At 40.6% G+C, this 20,534-nt stretch overlaps 3 protein-coding genes across 5 annotated transcripts; 2 read left to right on the top strand and 1 right to left on the bottom strand.

Annotated features, from left to right (window-relative positions):
- Window positions 1-1,727: 1,727 nt before the first annotated feature.
- LOC115685982 (uncharacterized) lies at window positions 1,728-8,126 on the top strand. 3 transcript variants are annotated; one of them, XM_056312483.1, is made up of 10 exons: window positions 1,728-2,561; window positions 3,208-3,456; window positions 3,932-4,210; window positions 4,640-4,759; window positions 5,502-6,140; window positions 6,225-6,293; window positions 6,442-6,603; window positions 7,031-7,247; window positions 7,342-7,686; window positions 7,990-8,126. In XM_056312483.1, exons 1-10 carry the CDS (start codon window positions 1,821-1,823, stop codon window positions 8,106-8,108), a joined length of 2,940 nt encoding a protein of 979 aa, XP_056168458.1. In that variant the 5' UTR covers window positions 1,728-1,820; the 3' UTR covers window positions 8,109-8,126. The 3 variants fall into 3 exon arrangements, with proteins under 3 accessions (XP_056168458.1, XP_030467000.1, XP_030467002.1); XM_030611140.2 differs by having other exon boundaries at window positions 1,729-2,561; window positions 3,220-3,456; XM_030611142.2 differs by lacking the exon at window positions 3,208-3,456 and having other exon boundaries at window positions 1,729-2,561.
- Window positions 8,127-10,210: 2,084 nt separating this feature from the next.
- Window positions 10,211-13,477, top strand: LOC115686012 (serine--tRNA ligase). The gene is made up of 9 exons (XM_030611182.2): window positions 10,211-10,476; window positions 10,610-10,680; window positions 11,034-11,195; window positions 11,273-11,378; window positions 11,556-11,749; window positions 11,902-12,005; window positions 12,090-12,273; window positions 12,414-12,593; window positions 13,019-13,477. Exons 1-9 carry the CDS (start codon window positions 10,344-10,346, stop codon window positions 13,226-13,228), a joined length of 1,344 nt encoding a protein of 447 aa, XP_030467042.1. The 5' UTR covers window positions 10,211-10,343; the 3' UTR covers window positions 13,229-13,477.
- Window positions 13,478-16,781: 3,304 nt separating this feature from the next.
- LOC115686003 (uncharacterized) lies at window positions 16,782-20,416 on the bottom strand. Its single transcript, XM_030611174.2, has 6 exons — window positions 20,232-20,416; window positions 20,047-20,086; window positions 19,411-19,491; window positions 18,810-18,996; window positions 17,892-18,159; window positions 16,782-17,309 (listed from the first exon to the last, which is right to left on the bottom strand). Exons 1-6 carry the CDS (start codon window positions 20,286-20,288, stop codon window positions 17,103-17,105), a joined length of 840 nt encoding a protein of 279 aa, XP_030467034.1. The 5' UTR covers window positions 20,289-20,416; the 3' UTR covers window positions 16,782-17,102.
- Window positions 20,417-20,534: the final 118 nt, after the last annotated feature.

The following is a 20,534-nucleotide window of genomic DNA, read 5'->3' as shown; positions in this document are numbered from 1 at the left end:
ATTGACTTCTTGATTTTAAGAGATGTCGAATACTTCATTGTGAAACTCGAGGGGAAAATCTTATTTGAAACCTTCTAAAACCACTAAAAAGAAATTTATTGTTTACACACTACACGCATAGTATAAAAGTTCTTGTTTTTAAATATCTATGTGTTTTAGTGATCTAAGTCAGGTCGGGTATAGATTGGGTACGGATTGGGTCGGGTATAAATCATTGAATTTGTATTGCATATAAATGGGTTAAAATGGATTGATGATTCAACCCAAACCTAACCACTCATTTGACAATCTTTGGTATCTTCCTCTACTGTTCGATCTTATTTTTTTTGACTTATTAACAGGATAAAAATTTAAAAAAAGCGTCAAAGAAAATAAAAATCTCCACTACTTTATTGTATGGTAAATATCTTCTAATCCCTCCCTTTTCAATTATCCATGCGTGAGTGGTAGGTTCAAATTCCGATTCATCAATAGGCGGTATTACATCCCGCCATTGCGGGGAGAGATTAGATAAGACTTAAAAGACTATAGCGAGCAATCATCAAGTAATAGGTCTTCTCAAAAAATAAGGGGTACGTTTGGTAAAAATTCTGTTCTCAAAAATAATTTTTGTTCGGAAATAATTTTTTTTTTTCATTCTGGAAAACAATTTATAAGCATTTAAAGGCGTTTGGTAACTGCCCAAAATTTCTATTCCCGAAATAGAAAAAGAACATAAATGTGTATGATAACTGCACAAATTTTCTTTTTATTAATAATATTTTAAATTTTTTAATAGTTTTTTTCTTTTCTTTTTTTCTTCTTCTCCTTCCTTGGCTCATGGCCAGGTCGCCGTCACCGGCGCCAGCGAGGGTTGGACCCTCACAGCCTGGGCGAGGGTTGGACCCTCGCCGGATCTGGTGAGGGTCCAGCCCTCGCTGGCCTTGGCATGTGGCCGGCAACCGGCCACATGCCAAGAAAGAAGAAGAAGATGGTAAAAAAAAAATCTTTTTCATTTTTGATTCTTGTTCCCAGAATCAAGAATTCCAAAACTAATTCTGGGAACAAATTTGTGCCCGAGAATAAAAAATTTACCAAACGGATTTTTGTTCTTTTTTTATTTCTGGAAACAAAAGAATAGAATTAAGAACTATTTGGCGGATTACCAAACAGGCCCAAACTCGAAGGCTTTAGCCTCGCATGAACTAACGAACGTAGGACTATTTCCCTTTCAAGGTATATTTGTTTCGGAAAAAATTTTATGGTAAACAAAAATATTTTCCGGAAAATCCCTTTTTCCCGAAGAATCTTTCATCCTTTTTAGGTTAGTGATTTTTTTTCTAACTTCTTTTTCAGTCTGAATTTTTTTTCCAACTTTAAGCGGGCATTTTTCTTTATTCATTAATATTTTTCCGTTGACCGATCATTTTTAACAAATCAAACAAGTGAAAATCCAAAACCTTCTTTTCCACTTAAATACACACATCCTTCTAGATTTTTTTCTATTTTCTTCCCAGTCATTGCTTCAAGGATCAATTTTAGAACTTCGTTGCGTTTCCGACAGTTTCAGCATTCAATAGCACTTTAGTAGCAAATTCCAGGATTCCGGGATTCCTAAATGCACTTAAAAAGAAAAAAGAAACGGATAAAAAAAAACAAAAAAGAAAAGCTTCACAAATGCTCGGCCCCAAGTCCAGGTCAGCACGGGCACAACAAGCACGGCGCACTCGCGAGCCACCATAAACCACGCGCGCCCTCCAAAACCGTAGAGAACACGCCCGTAATCGCTCGCGAGCTTCGAAGCCCACCATCCTCCTCTCCTTCGTCCTTCGGCTCCCTCCATGGCGGCCGGCGTCCATGTCGAGGACGACGACGACGACGAGGGCTTCGGGGACTTCGCCTTCGCCGCCGCCGCCGCCGCCGCCTCCGCCTCCATTTCCAGCAACGGCGGAGCCTCCGCCTCTCGGAACGACGACGACTGGTCCGATTTCGTCGGCTTCGGCCCGATCTCGTCTGCCAAATCCGTCGCCCATCCTTCGAGCGACTCGAGCTCGTCGGCAATACCTGATTTCTTCGCGGATCGCTCGGTAGAACCGCAGGCCGCCGCTCCGGCGCCGAGCGGCGCGAACTCACTGGAAGCCCAGTGGCTGAAGCCTAAGGGAGCTATACCGTTGTCGATATTCGGGGAAGAGGAGGAGGAGGAGGAGGAGGAGGAGCAACCTGCCGCAGTCGATCCTACAGTGGCCGATGCCAGTCCCGCGTTTAAGCTGGCGAATGGTCATTTGGTGAAGACGAGTTCCGATTTGAACGTCGGTGTCGGATTGAACGACTTGATTTCTAATTTGTATGATCGGAGTCCGAAAGTCGGTAATCCAAACGGAACGGATGCGGATCATAACGCGAACTCGGTGGCATACGGTCAGGATCTGAACGGTGAAGCTCATAGTGGGTCGAATCTGAAGTTGAGTTCGACGGGGATAGACTCCTCTGTGCTTAACGGAAATGGCGAGTTGGTTGATGATGAAGAGTGGGAATTTACGTTTGTGGATGCGGAGAGAGTGTCTAGCGACCAGAATATTAAGGTAAAGGCGTGACATATTCGTTTGTTTTGGTTTTGTCATTTTAAGTTTGTAGTTTTGAAGGAGTTCACGAGTCATTAGAAGTCGTAGAATTCGGAAGATCCATTTAAAGTTAAGAAAGAGGAAATGATCGCGAAGTTGTTCGACTGCTCACAGAGAAAATGCAAGTTGTCTCCTTTTGGTTGAGATTGTACATAGGATATTTGTATTAAACGGTTCGGGGGGAACCGACACTGTCCACAACCGGCCTCATGATGTTTGAAATCCTATATTCTGTCTACTTAGATTGAGGAATCATTGCTGGCTGAGGGTGCATTGTTGTGCTTCACAAATTTGGACATGAAGAACGTGTGCACCTTTTGGGGCCATCATTACACTGATGGGTGTGGGTAATTGAAGCTTCGATTGCCAAGGACTATTAATATCTAGAAGATGTTGCATTTTATTATCCGTGCCTGCTTATTGCAATCACTGTACAACCTCCATACATCTTTATTATACACGTCCTCTATGTGCCCTTTTTCCTCTTGTTCTTTCCTTGATAATTCTAGTCTTTGGCAATGCATAATCATATGATCGAAGTAGATTGCATTTTCCTCATTTTCCTCCTTCTGTCTTCCGGATGCAAACACACCCACATCTCTGCCATCTGTTTAACCAGGAAAAGCAGAATAAAGTTGAGATTGATGCAGCTGAGAATGGGAACGTGTCCATTTCGAGCGGCAATGGTTGGAATTTTGATGTGCATGTTTCCACTCCAAACTTCGACATGCTGAAATCAGGCATTAATGGGCTTGTTATTGATTCTGTTAGAAAAGAGGAGGATATAGGTGACGATTTTGGTTGGGAATTCAAAGGTGCAGAAATTGAATCTCAGTTCAATCATGAGAACTGTAAGGTAACTCTATAAGTTCCTGTTATCTCGTGTATTAGTGTATGTGCTATTTATTTTGTTGTTGTCTGCACACCATTCAACTTTGTATGTGTAAAGAAGCAAGTAATCCAGCCAGAATTCCTCTTCACATGGCTGATTTGTATCTTGATACATTATAATTGAGATATTTGCAGAAAAGTCAGAAAGGTCATCTTTTTTCAACCGACTCTCTTAAAATTTGGCATTAGCAGTACGTGTTCTTTTTGTGGATGTAATTTGATTTGGTTCCTATCCAAATAAGCAGATCATGGAGTTTGAGTGATCAATGAACGTCAATCAAGTGGAACTCAATATGGAATTCATGGCTCGATAGTTTTATTTCATTCCTCCCTACATTGTAAACTAAAATCTCTACCAGAGTCGTAAGATTCCGCATCCGCAATTTTTCCATAGAAAAATGATAATATCTACTGAAATCTCGCATTTTCTTTTTCCGAAGGGTAATGGGGCAACATTCGGAAGTTCACCGACGAGTGAAGCCACTTTTGATTTTAGCAACGGTGCACTCGGACAATCCGATTTGTTTGTCTCATCAAAGTGGATTGCTGATGAATTTGTCATGTCAAATTCTGTGTACGACTTGAACCCAAAACCCAAGACCGACCTGAAAGGCACCAATCATGAAGTTAATTTCAATCAAGTTGATGGAGTTGCTGAAACTGAGGAAAATGATTGGGACTTTAGGTGTGCGTCTTCAGAAACTGGTTCAAGTGCTCAGGTACTGAATCACTTATATAAGCCGTATGAATGTGGAATTCGTTAAATTCTTTGGTGGCTTTCTCTATTTATTCCACTCACCACTGCAAAATGTGTGTTTAAAAATCAAATTTATTTATAAATAGGTGAATTTTTGTTAGATTTCGTTGAATCTGAGTCGGATTTGATTACGATTTTATTCAATGTATTATATCATGATTGTCTATGAAAGAAAAACGATCCCATGACAGAATTATTTTCAGAAATCTAGCAGAATGACAATTAACAACTCTAGGGAGTAGAATCAACTTAATCAAACCAAGTGTTTTAACTTTGTCAAGAATGTCTGGAAATCTAAGGATGTGTTCTGAATGAAATCACATTAGCAAGTAAGTTCACATATTGCTCCTTAAGACACTAGGATCTTTTTTTTCTGAAATTTTTATGCCAGGATGATCTGAAGCATGCTGATAACGGTGCAAAGACAAGTACAATGGAGAGGAGTGCTGACTCTGGCCAAAATTTTTGGGAATTTAAAGACGCCTTATCAGAAGCTGCATCAAAGCATGAGGTATAAGTCTTGTTCTGATTTGATCAATCTTTACTAGGTATGCCACCTGCATAAAGTTAGTAGGATAGCAGGGAATGCACAATTTTTCCCATAAAATCAATTGATAAAACCGTGCGGTAGATGAAATTGCCTAGTATAATTTTCATTATTTAGCACTTAATTGTGCATTTTAAGGAACTAAATTAAATTATTGAAGCATGAGCTGTCACCAAATCTATATTATATTTTTACTCCTTTTTTGCATTTCAGAGTATACCCTGTCAATTGTGAGTTATCGGTGACTCAAAGACTCGCGTCTTGAGATATTCGGTTATATTTACTAAAAGCCTATGAGGAGAATAGAGGTCTATGGATTTGCTAACTGCTTTTCCCTATCGTACATTTTTCTTTTGTGGCCCTTATAATCTATGTTGATCTTGTTGTTTCGCCCTACTAAATGCTCAATAGTCTAGGTTCTGCAGTAGATATCATGCTTTAGCTGTTCCTCTTGTTTTCTGTCTGAAATTAGAAGCTACAATATATTATACAGCACAAAGCTAAAAATGGAAATGTGCACGTATAAACGAAATGGCCAGCAATTTCTTGCGAGTTTTTGCTTTGGATGAAAGAATGCACTTCAGTGGAGATTAAATCCTTAATTTTGGTACCAGTTGTCACTGCGAAATATCGTTTTGCAGATTTAAATTTTAGATTCTTTCACATGATACTTCTGTTGGTTGACTTTTCATCATTTGCTTTCTAGAGAAATGAGAAACACCATGGGAATGGGAAAAAGGAAGCCCTGCCACTGTCTCTTTTTGGTGATGAAGATTTGGGAAAAGAAGATACAATAGTGCAAGACGACAGTTTTATCAAAGAACCTGCACCTGATACAAGAGATAGGACTAAACTAACTTCAGGAACATCCATCAATGATCTTATATCAAGTCTGTACAGCGAATCCATGCCGAATACTCCTGCGGCTGACATTAAAATGCTGAGTGAGGGTGCACTGAATACCACCTGGACAAATTCGGAAACAGATTCAGCAATCAAAGAGGACGACTTTGGTGATTGGGATTTTCAGGGTGCTGCCTATACACCAAGAGGAGATGAACCTCAGAGCTTTGGCACAAGTACTCCATGGCTTAGTATTGATGGGTCAAATTCAAGCCACACTGTGCCAGTGTCCAGATTAGGAAATAACCTAAACGTCTTAGAGGATATTTCTTGGGAGCATAGCGATCTCTACCATGGGACCAAATCTACAGAAATCTCTCTAACCAGTCCTGTGGATTCGCTTCAAAGTTTTCGCATTGAATTAGAACTTGATGATCTTGTTCAATTTTATTGCAATTTGAAGGATGAGTTGTGCCTTGTTGCTCGCCAGCATCTTAATCAGGTGAAGATCCTTTCATGCAATGACTTGCTTGTTTTGTTATGAAGTTGTTTAAACCCTGAATGTTGAAAATATGCTATTTGTCAGAAGGTGCATGACCCTGTTGATCTTGCTGGTGAAAATGCAAAGGCAAAAGCTCATGATGAGGAAATTCAGGTTTTGTGTCTACTAAATTGATCATTTAGTTACTTCCTTTACTATTATTTCAATTCTTTTCTCATTTCAACTCGTAAGATTTTTCAGTTCTTTTGTCGTGATTGCTTCAATACATGTGGAGTAAGTTTAGTCCACCTTCTTGTTGTAGGAGCTTCACGATGAGCTGCATTCAAACGACTCGTTCTTACAACTGCCCTCAAATAATCTATCTGAGAGAGATATCAGCATCAGTACATTTCTTGAAGTCTTATCTGGAGAAAAGTTCCACGTGATTGAGGCAGAGTATAGCTTGTCGAGTAGATTGTCATCGGTAAGAATTTCTCGTCTGTGCTTGATGGAAGATCACATGCGTTGGCAAATTGTAATCAAGTTGAAGCAGAATATTTTTGCAACTGAGATACTTGTAGGATAGTGATTATTGCACACTCTAATAATCTATCTTTTCTTTGGGTCAGTCCTGCCTGAACATTTTGTTGCCTTGCAAGTAATGCGAGATAGACTCCCTGGTATGAGATTTGCGTACCAGGCTGCTAATGCAATTGTTCTGTGAATGTAGTGGTTAATAAGGATAAACTTCTCCCTTTTCTCTTTGCTTATTTGTCTGTCTGAGCAGTTCACTTAATTTTAAAGTTAAAAATCAGTCTATATTAAGTTGGTTCTGAGCTGAAAAGTCGACATCCGACTGGGTCATTGTTTGGCTCTTGAACTTAACAGCAGCAGTACCTCTGTTTCTACAGGTAGAGAGAGATTCAAAGTCACTGGTTGAACTCTTGAGACACGTAGCCTTGGTACTTAAAATCTTAAAATTAGGATCAGCTGAGGAGCAATTGAAATATGTTTCCACATGGTCTAAAATGATCTCTGCTTGTGCTCGAGAGCTAAAGCATGGAGCCTCAATATGGAAGCAAGCTCTGGAGAAGAATGTTTCCAGTCAAATATTATCTGAAAAAGAAGGTATATTTATAGCTACCAAGAACGATAAAGATAGTGATGATTAGAGTTTCTTTGGACCTCAAATTTGATGTGCTGTTGTTTTCACTTCATTTAGGCAAGCAGTATATACTTGCGCTTGGAGAAGTTTACAGAGCAGTCGGAGTTCTTGGGGCCTCAGTCATGTTGTACAAACCATGGATTCTTCTTAATTATGGAGATTTCTCTGGCATATCTGCTCTTTTAGATGAATGTGCTTCTTCATGGTCCAATTCAGGCCTTGAAGAAGCTCTTCAAAGCATATCCAATCCTCTGGAGTTCCAATATGAGGAGACCGTCGAGGCTTTAGTGGAGTCCATCAAGCATGTTTACAGTCTCAATGCAGGTGTACTCCAGAAGGCTGTTTTTTCTTGTGAAGAACCTGTTTGCCATTTGTCTCTGTTGAATCCAGGAACGGTGCCAGGTATGTATATACTACACGTCAATCTATTCTTTATCCCTCAGGGGGTTTGGTCCGCTACAAGATCACTGTTATCACTGCGTTCTGCCACTTTAGTCCTACAAGTACTCGATCTGCTAAGATTATCTATTGCATCTTAATGCTGTTTTAAAAGTAAAAGTTCTCGAATGGGAATCTCAAGCATTTTCCCTAGTCTTAGGTTGTATCTTTTTCATTTTCTTTTCCTTTGGCTGGCTAAATACGTTGAATCTTCTGCTTGGAACCCTCATTTTGATTCGAAAATGCAACTTGCTGTTGTTGAGCCAGGTATGAAAATGATTGTCTGGGACGAGGAGCAGTATTTTCTCAAACTCGCTAATCTATGGGCAAATTTGATCAGCCGTCATCCTCCAGAATTGCCGTGCATCAAGATTTGTGGCTCTTGACGCGATGTTTACTGGTCAGCCAGTTACCCCCAAATAAGGCATCGATGGCAAAAACCATAGATGCTCCGATAAAGTATGCACAATACGCCGTCTTAGTGTGGCCGAAATTCATTTCCATTCTTTCTCTCTTAGGCCCGTGATTAGGGTGGAGGAGAGTCTTCGCCAACGTAATTCTTTTTGGTCAGAAAGTGTAGTAGCATAGTCGGCTTGAACATAGGGATAAGCGTTGCCACATTCCCTGTATAACAATAAAAGTTATTTCGAGTGAAAATGAGATGGGGATTGCACTATTCTCAGTGCATTGTGTATTTCCCATATGATTTGGAGACATTTGATGATCATGATCTCCAAACATCTGTCTAGTTCTTTATAATTAGGGTCCGTTTGTTTTGCAAAGAACTCACGTTTGGAATTCGCTATCAAAAATGTATGGGCGAAAAATATTTTTGTTGTCAACGAAAATGTTTAGACATAAATTGTTGTCGATAATGAAAATATTTTCTATTGGCTAATAATTATAAGCGATATGATCAATCATTTTTAGAAAAATATTTTTTAATTTGTTTATTTTTCGTGAAATAAACTGAGTCTTGCTCTCCACCCTTTGGTGTCACGACATCCTAAGATTTATAGGCAGAGAAAGGGATTCCAAAGAACCTAATCCAGAAAGTGAAGAACCTCAGTAAAGGACGGCATCCTCTTTTCTTGGAGAATAAGGTGGTTACACAAAATAATTGAAGTACTGATCAAATTAAGGGAAGTTAATTACCATTCGCGGAGTCTTCATTTACCATATCTGCACTTACTCATTGGAGCATATATGAGGAAAACACAATCAATTAGAATCGATTCCATTGATTTTGGCTTAACAAACAATTGTAATGAGATGGATGTGAAAGAGAGAGAGAGAGAGAAGGGCAATTGACTTGCCAAGTGCCAACTACATTAAAGGGTTAATACCACCAAAAACCCTAAACTGGTATATGTGTGACAATTTTACTCCAAACTTTTTTTTTGACCACCAAAAACCCCAAACTGGTACACATGTGACAATTTTACCCCGAACATACTCCAAAAAACCCCAAACTGGTACATTTGTGACAATTTTACCCTGAACATACCACAAAAAATCCCAAACTGTTACACATGTGACAATTTTACCATGAACTAAAATTTTAATATTATTTTTTTATTTTTTCGAATTTTTATTAATTTTTTTGTTTTTTGTTTTTTTTTTTTCTTCATCTTCAACCTCTGGCCGGTTGCCGGCGAGGTCGGCCCCGCCGGCTGCTGGCGAGGGCCGCCCTCGCCGGCGAGGGCCGACCTCGCTTGGGCGAGCGAGGACAGCCCTCGCCAGATCCGGCGAGGGCAGCCCTCGCCTAAGTCGGGCGGGGTCGAGCCTCGCCAGCGGCCGGCGGGCCCGACCTCGCCGGCTTCCGCCTCTGGCCGGTCGCCGGTCCGGCGACCGGCCAGAGGTTGAAGATGAAGAAAAATAAAATAAAATAAAAAAATTCGAAAAAATAAAAAATAATATTAAAAATTTATCAGTTCGGGGTAAAATTGTCACATGTGTACCAATTTGAGGTTTTTCGTGGTCAAAAAAATAGTTTAGGGTAAATTTGTCACGGGTTGACCAGTTTTGAGTAAAATTGTCATAGGTGTACTAGTTTTGGGTTTTTGATGGTAAAAAAAAAGTTTGGGATAAAATTGTCACAGGTGTACCAATTTGGGGTTTTTTGTGGTATTAACCCTACATTAAATGAACCAAATGGTGAGCGAGGACATTGCAGCATAGAATCACTTTTGCATGCCATGTATTGAAAAATTATAGAAATCAGAGTTAAAAAAAAAAGTGGATTCTATACAGTGTGAAATGGCTTGTGGGAACGGCAGATTAGATAGATGGTTATAAATCTCTCTAGCCAAAAATAAATCATCGTAAGAATAGTATAATCCCATTCCAGCTTCGGATGGACCCGCCGCCAAACGCGTTTCCAAGCACAAAATCTTATTCCCGCATTCCTTTTCTCTCTCTCTCGCTCGCTCGCTCGCTCGCGTCATCACGGCTGCGCTAAAGCCGTGAGCGTAACCTCCACGTACGTAGGGTTTTAGACGACGACGACTCTGGTTTCCGCTACAGCCCATAAGCGCTCTCTGCTTCTTCGGATTCGCCTTCGCCTTCGCCTTCTTCATCCCTAGTAGAGCGAGCGAGAGAAAGAGAGGGGGTGGGGGAAAATGCTGGACATCAATCTGTTCAGGGAAGAGAAGGGGAACAACCCCGAGATCATCCGCGAGTCCCAGCGCCGCCGCTTCGCCAGCGTCGATCTCGTCGACGAGATCGTCCACCTCGACAAGGAGTGGCGCCAGCGTAATTCCCCATTCTCCTACACCCCCAACCCCACCACCTGCGCCTCTCGATTTCGATGGCGCGCGCGCCGTGATTCGCCCGGTTTCTTTTTCCGCCTTCTCTCTTCTCACTTCCTTGCGATTTGTGATTTCAGGTCAGTTTGAGCTCGAGAATCTGCGCAAGGACTTCAACAAGATCAACAAGCGTGTGGCACAGCTCAAAATCGTGAGTTTCTTATGCCCTTGAGGTTTGGACATTGGACCTTGTCAGTGCCGCGGAACCCAAATAAGGAATGATTCTTGGCAAAAAAAAAAACGAGTCTTTGTCCATTTTGACTGCTCCCATACTCGTGGGTATTACGATAGATCTGTAAAGTTCCAGTCTTTTTTGTGGAAGCAATCGCGCTCGCAGTTTACTCAATTACCCATTTGCGACGGTCTTTTAAGGGCGAAAATTAATGACTATTTTGATACTGGGCTTAGTTTGGTTAAGGTAAAATCTGCATCGCCTGTGTATAGATTGTGGAAAGTTTTCTCTATTAAACTCGATTAGTAATGGCGCCGTGCTGCCATTTTTAGTCCGGTGAGGATGCGTCGGAGATGATAGCGAATACCAATGAGAATAAGAAGTTGACTGCCGAGAAAGAAGTTGAAGTCCGTCAAGCCTGGGTGGCCTTAAAATCGAGGCTCGAAGTAGTTGGGAACCTTGTGCATGACTCCGTACCTGTTAGCAACGATGAGGTAATTGGCCTGTTTAGTTGAAAATGATGTGATGCTTTGTGCGAATTTGGAGTGATTAATGCTTCCAACATTTATAGGCAAATAATGCAGTTGTTAGGACATGGGGAACAAAAAGGCTGGAGCCCAAGCTAAAGAACCATGTTGAGCTTGTGGATCTTCTCGAAATTGCGGACTTGAAAAAAGGTATCAGAAGCACCCTTAGGGTTGGGTACTGCAATTGGAAATTATACTTGTGCTTGAAAGTCACATGCTCTAAGGTTCTATTAGCTTTCTAATTATTTATCACTTGTTAATGCTACTCCAAAAGTTATTCTCGCGAATATTCCGTGTCGTTAATTTCGGTATGCTTGGATTATATAGGTGCTGACGTGGCTGGGGGTAGAGGGTTCTACTTAAAGGGGGACGGTGTACGTCTTAATCAAGCTCTGATTTGTTTTGGACTGGATTTCTTGGAGAAAAGGGGCTACACGCCCCTACAAACACCTTTCTTCATGAAACAAGATATCATGGCAAAATGTGCTCAATTGGCACAATTTGATGAGGAACTCTACAAGGTAACAGATGAACGATACTGTGACAATTTCTTCCCTCTTTCTGCTGCGATGCAAGATTTGAGGAGTTATCGTTTCTAAAGCTTCAATGGAACTATAACTTGTACCGATTCGATAAACATATCTGTCAGGACTGATTAGTGATGTCCAATTAGGTAACCGGAGAGGGAGATGACAAATATCTCATTGCTACTGCCGAGCAGCCACTCTGTGCTTATCATCTTGAAGATTGGATCCATCCGTCCCAGCTACCAATAAGGTCCGGTCGTGATGTTGATTATTAGTTGTTGTTATGTGCGGACATCGTTCTGATCCGATTTGGTTGTATTGGAATTTTGACCAGGTATGCTGGATATTCATCTTGCTTCCGCAAAGAGGCTGGTTCCCACGGTCGTGATACTTTAGGAATTTTCAGAGTTCATCAATTTGAGAAAGTAGAGCAATTTTGCATCACCAGTCCAATTGGCAATGAGTCTTGGGAAATGCACGAGGAAATGATAAAAAATTCTGAGGAGTTTTACCAGGCGGTATTACTTTTCACCTTATGAACCCCCAAATTTATTTGATGTTGCTGCACTATGTTTAACATTGAAAGAGTGCTGACCTCATGAATAAGTTGTGTTCTTGTATGTCAGATTCACTTTCTGGTGTCACTTTGTTATTGCAGCTTAAGATCCCATATCAAGTCGTGGCAATTGTTTCTGGTGCTCTGAATGATGCAGCTGCGAAGAAGTATGATCTCGAGGGCTGGTTTCCTGCATCCCAGACTTACAGAGAGCTTGTGTCCTGTTCAAATTGTACTGATTATCAGTCAAGGAGACTGGAAATACGATATGGTCAGAAGAAGGTAACTCTTGTATGCTAGTACTCAAAAATTTTATGATGCATAAAAATTATTATTTGTGACAACTAGCTAGGAAGGTTTCACCTGGTTAGGCCAATAGTTGATGAACCTATGCTTTTCTGCCTGAATATGATGATTTTAAAGGGGGAGGATATTTGAGGAGTATCACGTATGTCCTTTCAATTTCTCTGTCCGAGTCTATTCATGTTATATTGTGCACAAATTCTAGTCTGATGGATCTACTAGCGATTTCTGGTTAATGGTTTTAGCTGATGGGAAGCAAGTGATTGTTCTGCTAGTAAATTAGTAATGTCAATAGTCTGTACTTTATTTTGATAACATCCTGTTAAGCATAAAAAAGCCACCTCATTGCATGCAATTTCTGCCTCTCTGATTTTTTCTTCCCTTTTCCTTTTGCAATCTGTCAGAGCAATGAACAAGTGAAGCAATATGTTCACTTACTAAATTCTACCCTGACTGCCACTGAGAGGACAATTTGCAGCATACTTGAGAACTACCAGAAAGAAGATGGAGTTGAGGTTCCAGAAGTTTTAAGAGGATACATGGGTGGGAAGACATTCTTGCCTTTCAAGGCCAAACCCGCAACAGAAACTAAAGGGAAGAAGACTAAAGCATAGCTTTCATATTTGGGAAAATGTTGACAAGAATTTTAAGAGCCAGATTTAGTTGGAATTCATGACTGAAAGATTATGTGGCCCCAGTTCCTGGGGATCACCAAGGAAGCTGAACCTAGAAATTAAAACGTGCTTAAATCTTCCAATTTTCTTGTTGACTGTCCATAAACTAGATAGCTTCAGTTCTGGGTAGTAGTATCGCTAAATTTGATCTTCATTATATGCCGGATGTAGAGTCTGGTTTGTCTTTGATGGATGTGAATGTTCTCTCATGTGATTGGTCATATGGTTAATGTCTGAGCGGAAATGCTTCATGTTGGTTAGGCTATAGTGCCTTGTCTTGGCTTTAGTACGCATGCACAATCATTTTGTGGCGCTTCTTTTGACATATTCGGTGTGGTGCCTTATTAGGCTCGTGCGTGCCTTAAAGTTCCTGCACGGCCCATATCAGTTCTTGTTCCAAACCAGCAATAACTATACTGAATACTGATGTCGAGCCTGTTTAGAGAGTGTGATCCGACCACTTTTAAGAACTCAAGATTCGAAGAATAAGTGCCTTCTTGGCTACTTTATTGAGTTGATTTTCAATGTTATAGAAAGGGTTCGCTCTGGATAGGAACCGGAGTAATCTGCTTTGTTCGAGAATCGAGCGTTCGGACTTGAGCAAACTCAACTATAAATGCATGAACGTTCTTGGGCTTGCTTTGGCGACTTCTGTAGCGTTTGGAGAAGTGTTAAATTATGATGCCTTGCATAGTGATGATGGGACTAAGCTGCTGAGCGTTTGGTTCGTGGCAGCATAAAATCGTCACGGCTTAAATTTTCTTTGAGGATATGTGTACTGAAAGTCTTAAAATTTATCATCAAAGTGCAATTGAAGTATCAAATTTACAGAAAATACAATCGAGTCCTACAACTTGTCAAATTGGTACAATCGAATCTTTCCGTGCTGACTTAGTTTTTTTAAACATTCTCTCTTCTATGTAGCAATAACGTGACTAAAACATGCAACACGATAATGGCCAGGGCCAGCTACCCTGTAGGACTTTGAGTGCACATTTCCCCTTTTTTTTGGGTCGGTCTTGGCTTAAATTTGAAGATGAACCTCTTGCAGTGTGCCAAAGAGGCTCGAGGGAATTGCCAACGAAATATTAATGACTAGATAAAACCAGAAGATACCGTGGTAATCTAAAAGTTCTTCGTACAAACTCAAGCCAGTTTGATTAATTTGCCATTTTCTGGTTTTACTTACTGTCTTGGATCCATCCAAGAGTAAACAGCAAAAGCGGCCAAAGTAGAATTGTTTCATGTTTTGAAGCGAAAGAAGGTGCTTCTATATTTAATTGTAGAACGGCTCAGCTTGACTCCCTACATGGGCAATTTGATAGCGCTTATTAGCAAATCATGTTTGATTTTCCACCTCTTAATACTTATTTGTTGAACCTGCTATAGTTAATTAACAGATGGTATAAAAAAAAGAGAGATGAAACATATGGGCGTGGCAATATCTTCGCATCTTGATTTATACTATGCAACAAATCTGATATGAACAAGAGAAGTTTTCTTGTGTGAAATTTGGAACCTAAAGTAGCAATCAAATTGCTTATGAAAACCATATGGCCAACCATTCAAGCAAGGCCGAAAAAAGAACAAGAAGCTATTCCAGATGTTGCATCAGGTACCTTGTATCCACCTCTATAAATATAAGGTATAGCTTCATCCGAGATCTCTAAAAGGCATCGTTGACGCCTATCTACTAATTGTGCAGTGGATCAGGTGACGAGGGTACTTTTCGCTTTTCGGCAGCAAGAAATTCATCTCCTACTTGTGTCGTTGCAGTAGTTGTGGTTGTGGTTGTTGTCGTAGTCATCTTCCTTGTATGAACAGTGTCTTTGCCTCTCACGCTCGCCTTGACATGCCGAGCCCCAGAAACCAATTCGGTGCTCAAAGCCGATGTGGTTAAGAAAATCAACAATAGGCAGCACACTTGGAACTTGGAATCGTCAGGCATGGTGATTCTGAATATGCTCTGTGTTTATGCCTCAAAAGCCAAATGAGAAGAGTGTCAGGCTAATGACAACCTTTGATTACAAGGCCTAGGGTCCTATATAGTTTGTGAAAGCAAGAAGTTTTTCAAGGGAGGATAAGCAAGAATAGTCACCTACTTCTGTAGCATTGTCTGGTGGAACGAAATTTCTTAGTACAATAATGACACCCATTGCTGCTTCATTGGTTGACAATTCAATTCACAATTGCTTGGTTTTTTCCCCTCAATTTACTCATTATGTCTGATAATGTTCCATGAACAGACAAATATGCCTATGCTGTCTAGGACTTAGAGAGAGTCAATGAATACCAAACAAGTCCAGCCAGAAAGTGGTCAATCTATGTGCATGATAATCTAAAAAGTTAAACCAAACACTACCTAAACAAATTGGTCATAGAAGGGACCTCAATTTCAGGCCCTGGTTTTGACTCTCTCCCCATTCTCTCCAATCCCTCCTCTGGCTAAAAAGTTTAACATGCTGTAAGTCCGGTAAGTGCAGACTCTAAGGGCTACATGTCCTTTTCTCTCCATCAGTTTATCATCAACTCTCGACTGTGACGAGGAAAAGGAGAAAGTGTTTGGTGGTTGTTTAGTACCGCCCTCCCATGGTTCACAGACCACAGCATTTTCATCGCAAGAAGGAAGTAAAACGCTTCATCAGGGGCTTCTTCCATATCACATGTAATGTCTTCGTTGGTTTTAGGTTCGTCGACATCAGTGGCTCTTTGGTGCTGCCGAAAAGTTCCCTGTTACCATGCTTAATGAGTTACTGAAACAAGCCCCCGATACCTTCAAGGACTTCAGTTGCTTCAAGAACTCGGAACCATCATAAAAGTCCGGTAGCTTTTCAGTTTGCACTAACCTGATGGATTGAAAAAAAGGGTGCGTATGCTCGCGCGAAAAAGTCGCATTACTAAACCAAACCAGCTTCCTAGTATGAGAAAATTTTTAAAAAGGGGGATAAAAGAAAGAACGGACCGAAGATCAAAAGTCTATTGTCAGTTTGAAGAGTGTGCAAATGGTGAAGTAACTTTCAAAGACAGCATGCTATGATTATCCAGTGGACAGCATTTCAATAAACGCAATCATTAGAGTAATAGAAAAAGCCACATAAACATTTGACCTTTCGAATTCTAATTCTCATAACAAGAGGATAGCACTACTTGAAGCAGAATTCGTCTCAAGATCTCACCGTTTGGAGCACGCAGAATATTGCAAGATCAATCTCGCCAACAGTTTCTCATATTGTTTGCTTGAAACATATACCAAGTCATCGATGGGACGAGTGCAAATTTTGTACTTTCACCCACCACCATTAGCACGTAAAACCAGAGTTGGGCTTCTTCCAGATGCTGTGCCTATATGGAACATCGACTGCTCAATCGAATACAGGGAATGAACCTACTCAATCTTCAGAAACTCCAGCGAGAGCCGAAAACGAAAAGAGTTATATCTAAAAAATTCCCAAAAGTGAAAGTCCAACAATTAAACATCACGACTCTCTAGAGGTCAAAAACTATTGAATCTCGTCTTACATTACCAAAATCGAGTCAATACAAATGTTGCAAAAACCTCATCGATCCAAACCCCCGTTAGCCCCAGGTCCCCCACACGTCATCTAGATCACCTCTCAACTGGACAATGGTTACAGAAAGAGGCTCACAACCCTATGATGCATAAACAATGAATATGGTGCTGTCACAAATGAACAAATACAGTAGCTTTCATCCATGATGTATAAACCCGCTAGCCGACAGATGTAAAATGTCCCATGGACAGAGATGCATCCCTATGATCTACAGTTTCTTCAAGCTTCCTTGGAGATTCATGCTATACCTTGACAGTGAACAGATAAACCCTCAGGACAACGGCAAGAGCCAGCTGCAACAGGAAGATTGCGGCCACTATCAAAAACCACCTCTCCCCTGCAGACTTAATGTGCGCTCGGAGGTTAAGAGCCACAAAGGTCGCAGACATGAAACCGGCCACACCAGCCACCACCCATCTGACTATATCCAGAGGCACGACAGAGAGACACTGAATCCAGAAGAGATAATTCAGATTCTAAAAAAATTTGGAAAGAAGCTATAGTACACCATAGATAAAGGGCCCCTGATCATCATCCAAACTTTGAATTCTCGGCATCATTATATTCACTTCTACGTATGAATAGCAAAACATGGCAGTTGACTTTACTATCGCTGAAAATGCATTTTTGAAAGCTATGAAGACATGACAATGAAATCGAAAGACGAATTGATATCAAAACTGACTCTACAAGTGACTTCTCCCTTCTCCTACATACTGAAATCCTTTTCTTTAAATCAATTAAAAAAGTCAAAGAAATGATTGGGTGGGATTGATACCTAACAAAGAACAAGAGCTCATGGTTGCTGCCATAGTAATCTCAAAAGAATATTAATGCAAAAGCAGGTGGTACACCGTCCTCAAAGTAAAACCGGTGTGAAATGTCTTAATTGGAATTGTGTGAACATGAGAAGAATAAATCACCCGTAATGTCCTTGTATTTTCCGTATATAACCACGACAAGTTTTTGCTGTTTATTTCAAGTATATAAGACCACCCGTGCTCTATCTCAAATAAGACCAATAAACTTACCAATGCTGGAATGAAGACAAAAAGGGAGTATCCATAAAGGCAAAGCAGCTGAACAAGGCCAGACGGTGCCGAGAAGTATTTCAAGATGACGTATAATCCAAGAGGTACAACAGTAACATAGCCATAAAATAATCCGGCAGACCATGTTACAAGATTTATGTCATAGTTCCATTGTTCTTTCTTCAGCTTGTGAGCTACATATGTAACAAAAGTACCAATGGAAGCTGCAACAAAAATGAGGGTGGTGCATATCCAGAATGGTCCATACCTGCGCATTCAAATATAATCACCTAAAGAAAGATTGAAAACAAATGGATGACATTAAACAAAACTTTCAGCTTAGAGCCTAGCCTGGAAGTGCAGATGAAATAAAACCTGAGATATAGATCAGTGCGCTAAAAGTAAAGAATAATGCACCTTAAGAAGCTTTTAAGGAATTAATAGAATATAAGAAGTGCTGATGTTTCAATCAACTAGTCCGAAGCTGCTTTAATTTTCCATCAAGATGAAGGCATTCACCTGCTACTACATCATTCACATGCAATGGTAATGAAGTATAAAGCTCATCACGCGCATTTCAGTTTCAAAAAAGCTGATTGGATTGTATTTTAGGGATATTTCAAAAGCATTGCACTATAGCGATAAACCTCCGCAGCAAAATTACGTGGATCAAAGCTAAATACTTAAAGCATTGCCGATGCTAAAATTCACAGTGAATTTTCATGAAATCTAGCACCTTTTAAAAGTATCATTTGATACAAAAGAAAGAATTTACCAATGTGATTCCCTTAGTTGTTACAAAGAGTATAATCATTCCACAGTCGCACGTTTCAGGAATAAATCCACAGCACTAATTAACAACTCCATGAAATTAGTACCACTCAGATATCGCAGGTGGCAATGTTGAGGACAACTTACAGATCTGGGCTGCTGGAGGTTTTCTCATTAAAGTTTCCTCTAAATGGGAATAGCGAATCTTTAATCCTCTCTAGCACATCTGAAGTGTCGACATCAAAATATGGTTTATAAGAGGCAACTGAGAATATACTAAACCAACCACTTGGCTGAGAGTCATCTGATCCGAGTGTAGATTTTGAAAATGTATCTGCATCACAATCAAGATAATGTACATAAATTAGTGAAAGATGTAATTTGCAACAGAACTTCAATCTACTTTAAGATTTAAACCTGACACTAGCATCTTCAGTAATTTTTGGTCCAATTAAATATGAAACGGCAAAAGCGAGAAAAAATGTAATTGCAGGAACACAAGCTGAGATATAAATTTCCAAGCACGTACTGCCTTTTCTCTTCAAACACTCCACAGATCAACAAGATTGTGTCTCATTAAACAGAGTTCGTTCAGATATGAACAAAAGCTAGTCGAATGGAATCTAACATTAAACTTCCCTCATTATGCCTTCCGCAAGGATGGAAGTCGAAAAGGCAGTAGCAAAACGACAGAATTATCCTAAGTCCCAAAAACACACAACATAAAGTCTGATGATGTCTCGCGTACCATCAGCATCTCGAGGAGGACCAGAGCCACCGGATATCTTCCCTTTCGCATCGGATGGAGGGAAAGTCTGGAGATTGGAATCTGAGAAAAAGATCATTTCAATTGAGCTCCAAAGAAAACAAAATGACGTCGATGACAAACATTAGAGACATCAATGAGATAAATCTTGACGAAGGCCGAGTGGGTTTTGAATTCTGAACTTGACAAGCTGAACTGATCCTTTAATCAAACCTATGCAGCAAAATCATCGACTTGAACAACAGAAATATTCTCCCGCAAGAGTTACCCACGTTTTCTCCACCCATAAAAGACAATCTAAATCTCATAAACAGCAAGAACCGCTAAGTACGACGAACACCTCAGGATTAGCGTGGAAGAAGGTAAAACTCTACCGACAACAGACCCAATCTATCCACAATTCATCTTCCTAACCATGCCCGATTCATGGTACAGCAACTCGCGCATGTCAAAAAGCGGACCTCACACCCCTAACTCAGAAGCACGGACAGCCTTCAGCTCAGACAAATCCACACTCAAACCTCGTTTTCGGCAATCAAAAACGCAGAGCAGAAGGCAAAAACTCGAAGAAATTCCTCGAATCACAGCACAAAGACTCCACAATTCCACACCGGTTACCTGCGAATTTGACAGCTACGTGTCCTGGATCTGGGACGGCCTGCAAAAAAAATCGAGCAAACCGAAGCTTAAGATCCGAAGGCACGCACCGATACACAAATCGCCCGCGCACGCGGCACCAAAAAAAAAGATCGAGAATCGAGAGAAGCGACGAAGAGTTTTTTGAGCTCGAGGGAGCGACTCACGGGGACAGATCCCGACACCTTCTGGTTGTCGATGCTCGTGTAATTGCCGGACATCATCTTCCCTCCTCCTCTCCCTCCTTCTGCTGCTCCTCCTCCTCCTCCTCCTCCTTCTTCTTCTTCGTCTTCTTCGCAGATCTCTCTCTCGCCTTGCAGAAATGCCGGGTCCTTGCACAGCGTGGATTTTCGTTTCTTTTTTGTTTTTTTCTTTTGCTTCCCTTTTTTCCGTCGATATTGTTTTTTTTTTTTTGTTTGCCTGTTGTGCTCCCACTTTTTGTTCGTTTCTTGCAGGAGACAGAAGGGAGG

Source organism: Syzygium oleosum, unplaced genomic scaffold, assembly GCF_021117445.2.
Source record: "Syzygium oleosum isolate NSW1041296 unplaced genomic scaffold, Sole_v2.1 Sole_v2.06, whole genome shotgun sequence".
NCBI classification, from domain to species: domain Eukaryota; kingdom Viridiplantae; phylum Streptophyta; class Magnoliopsida; order Myrtales; family Myrtaceae; genus Syzygium; species Syzygium oleosum.
The sequence above is the reverse complement of the archived record's forward strand: the minus strand, read 5'-3'. Positions and strand labels throughout refer to the sequence as shown.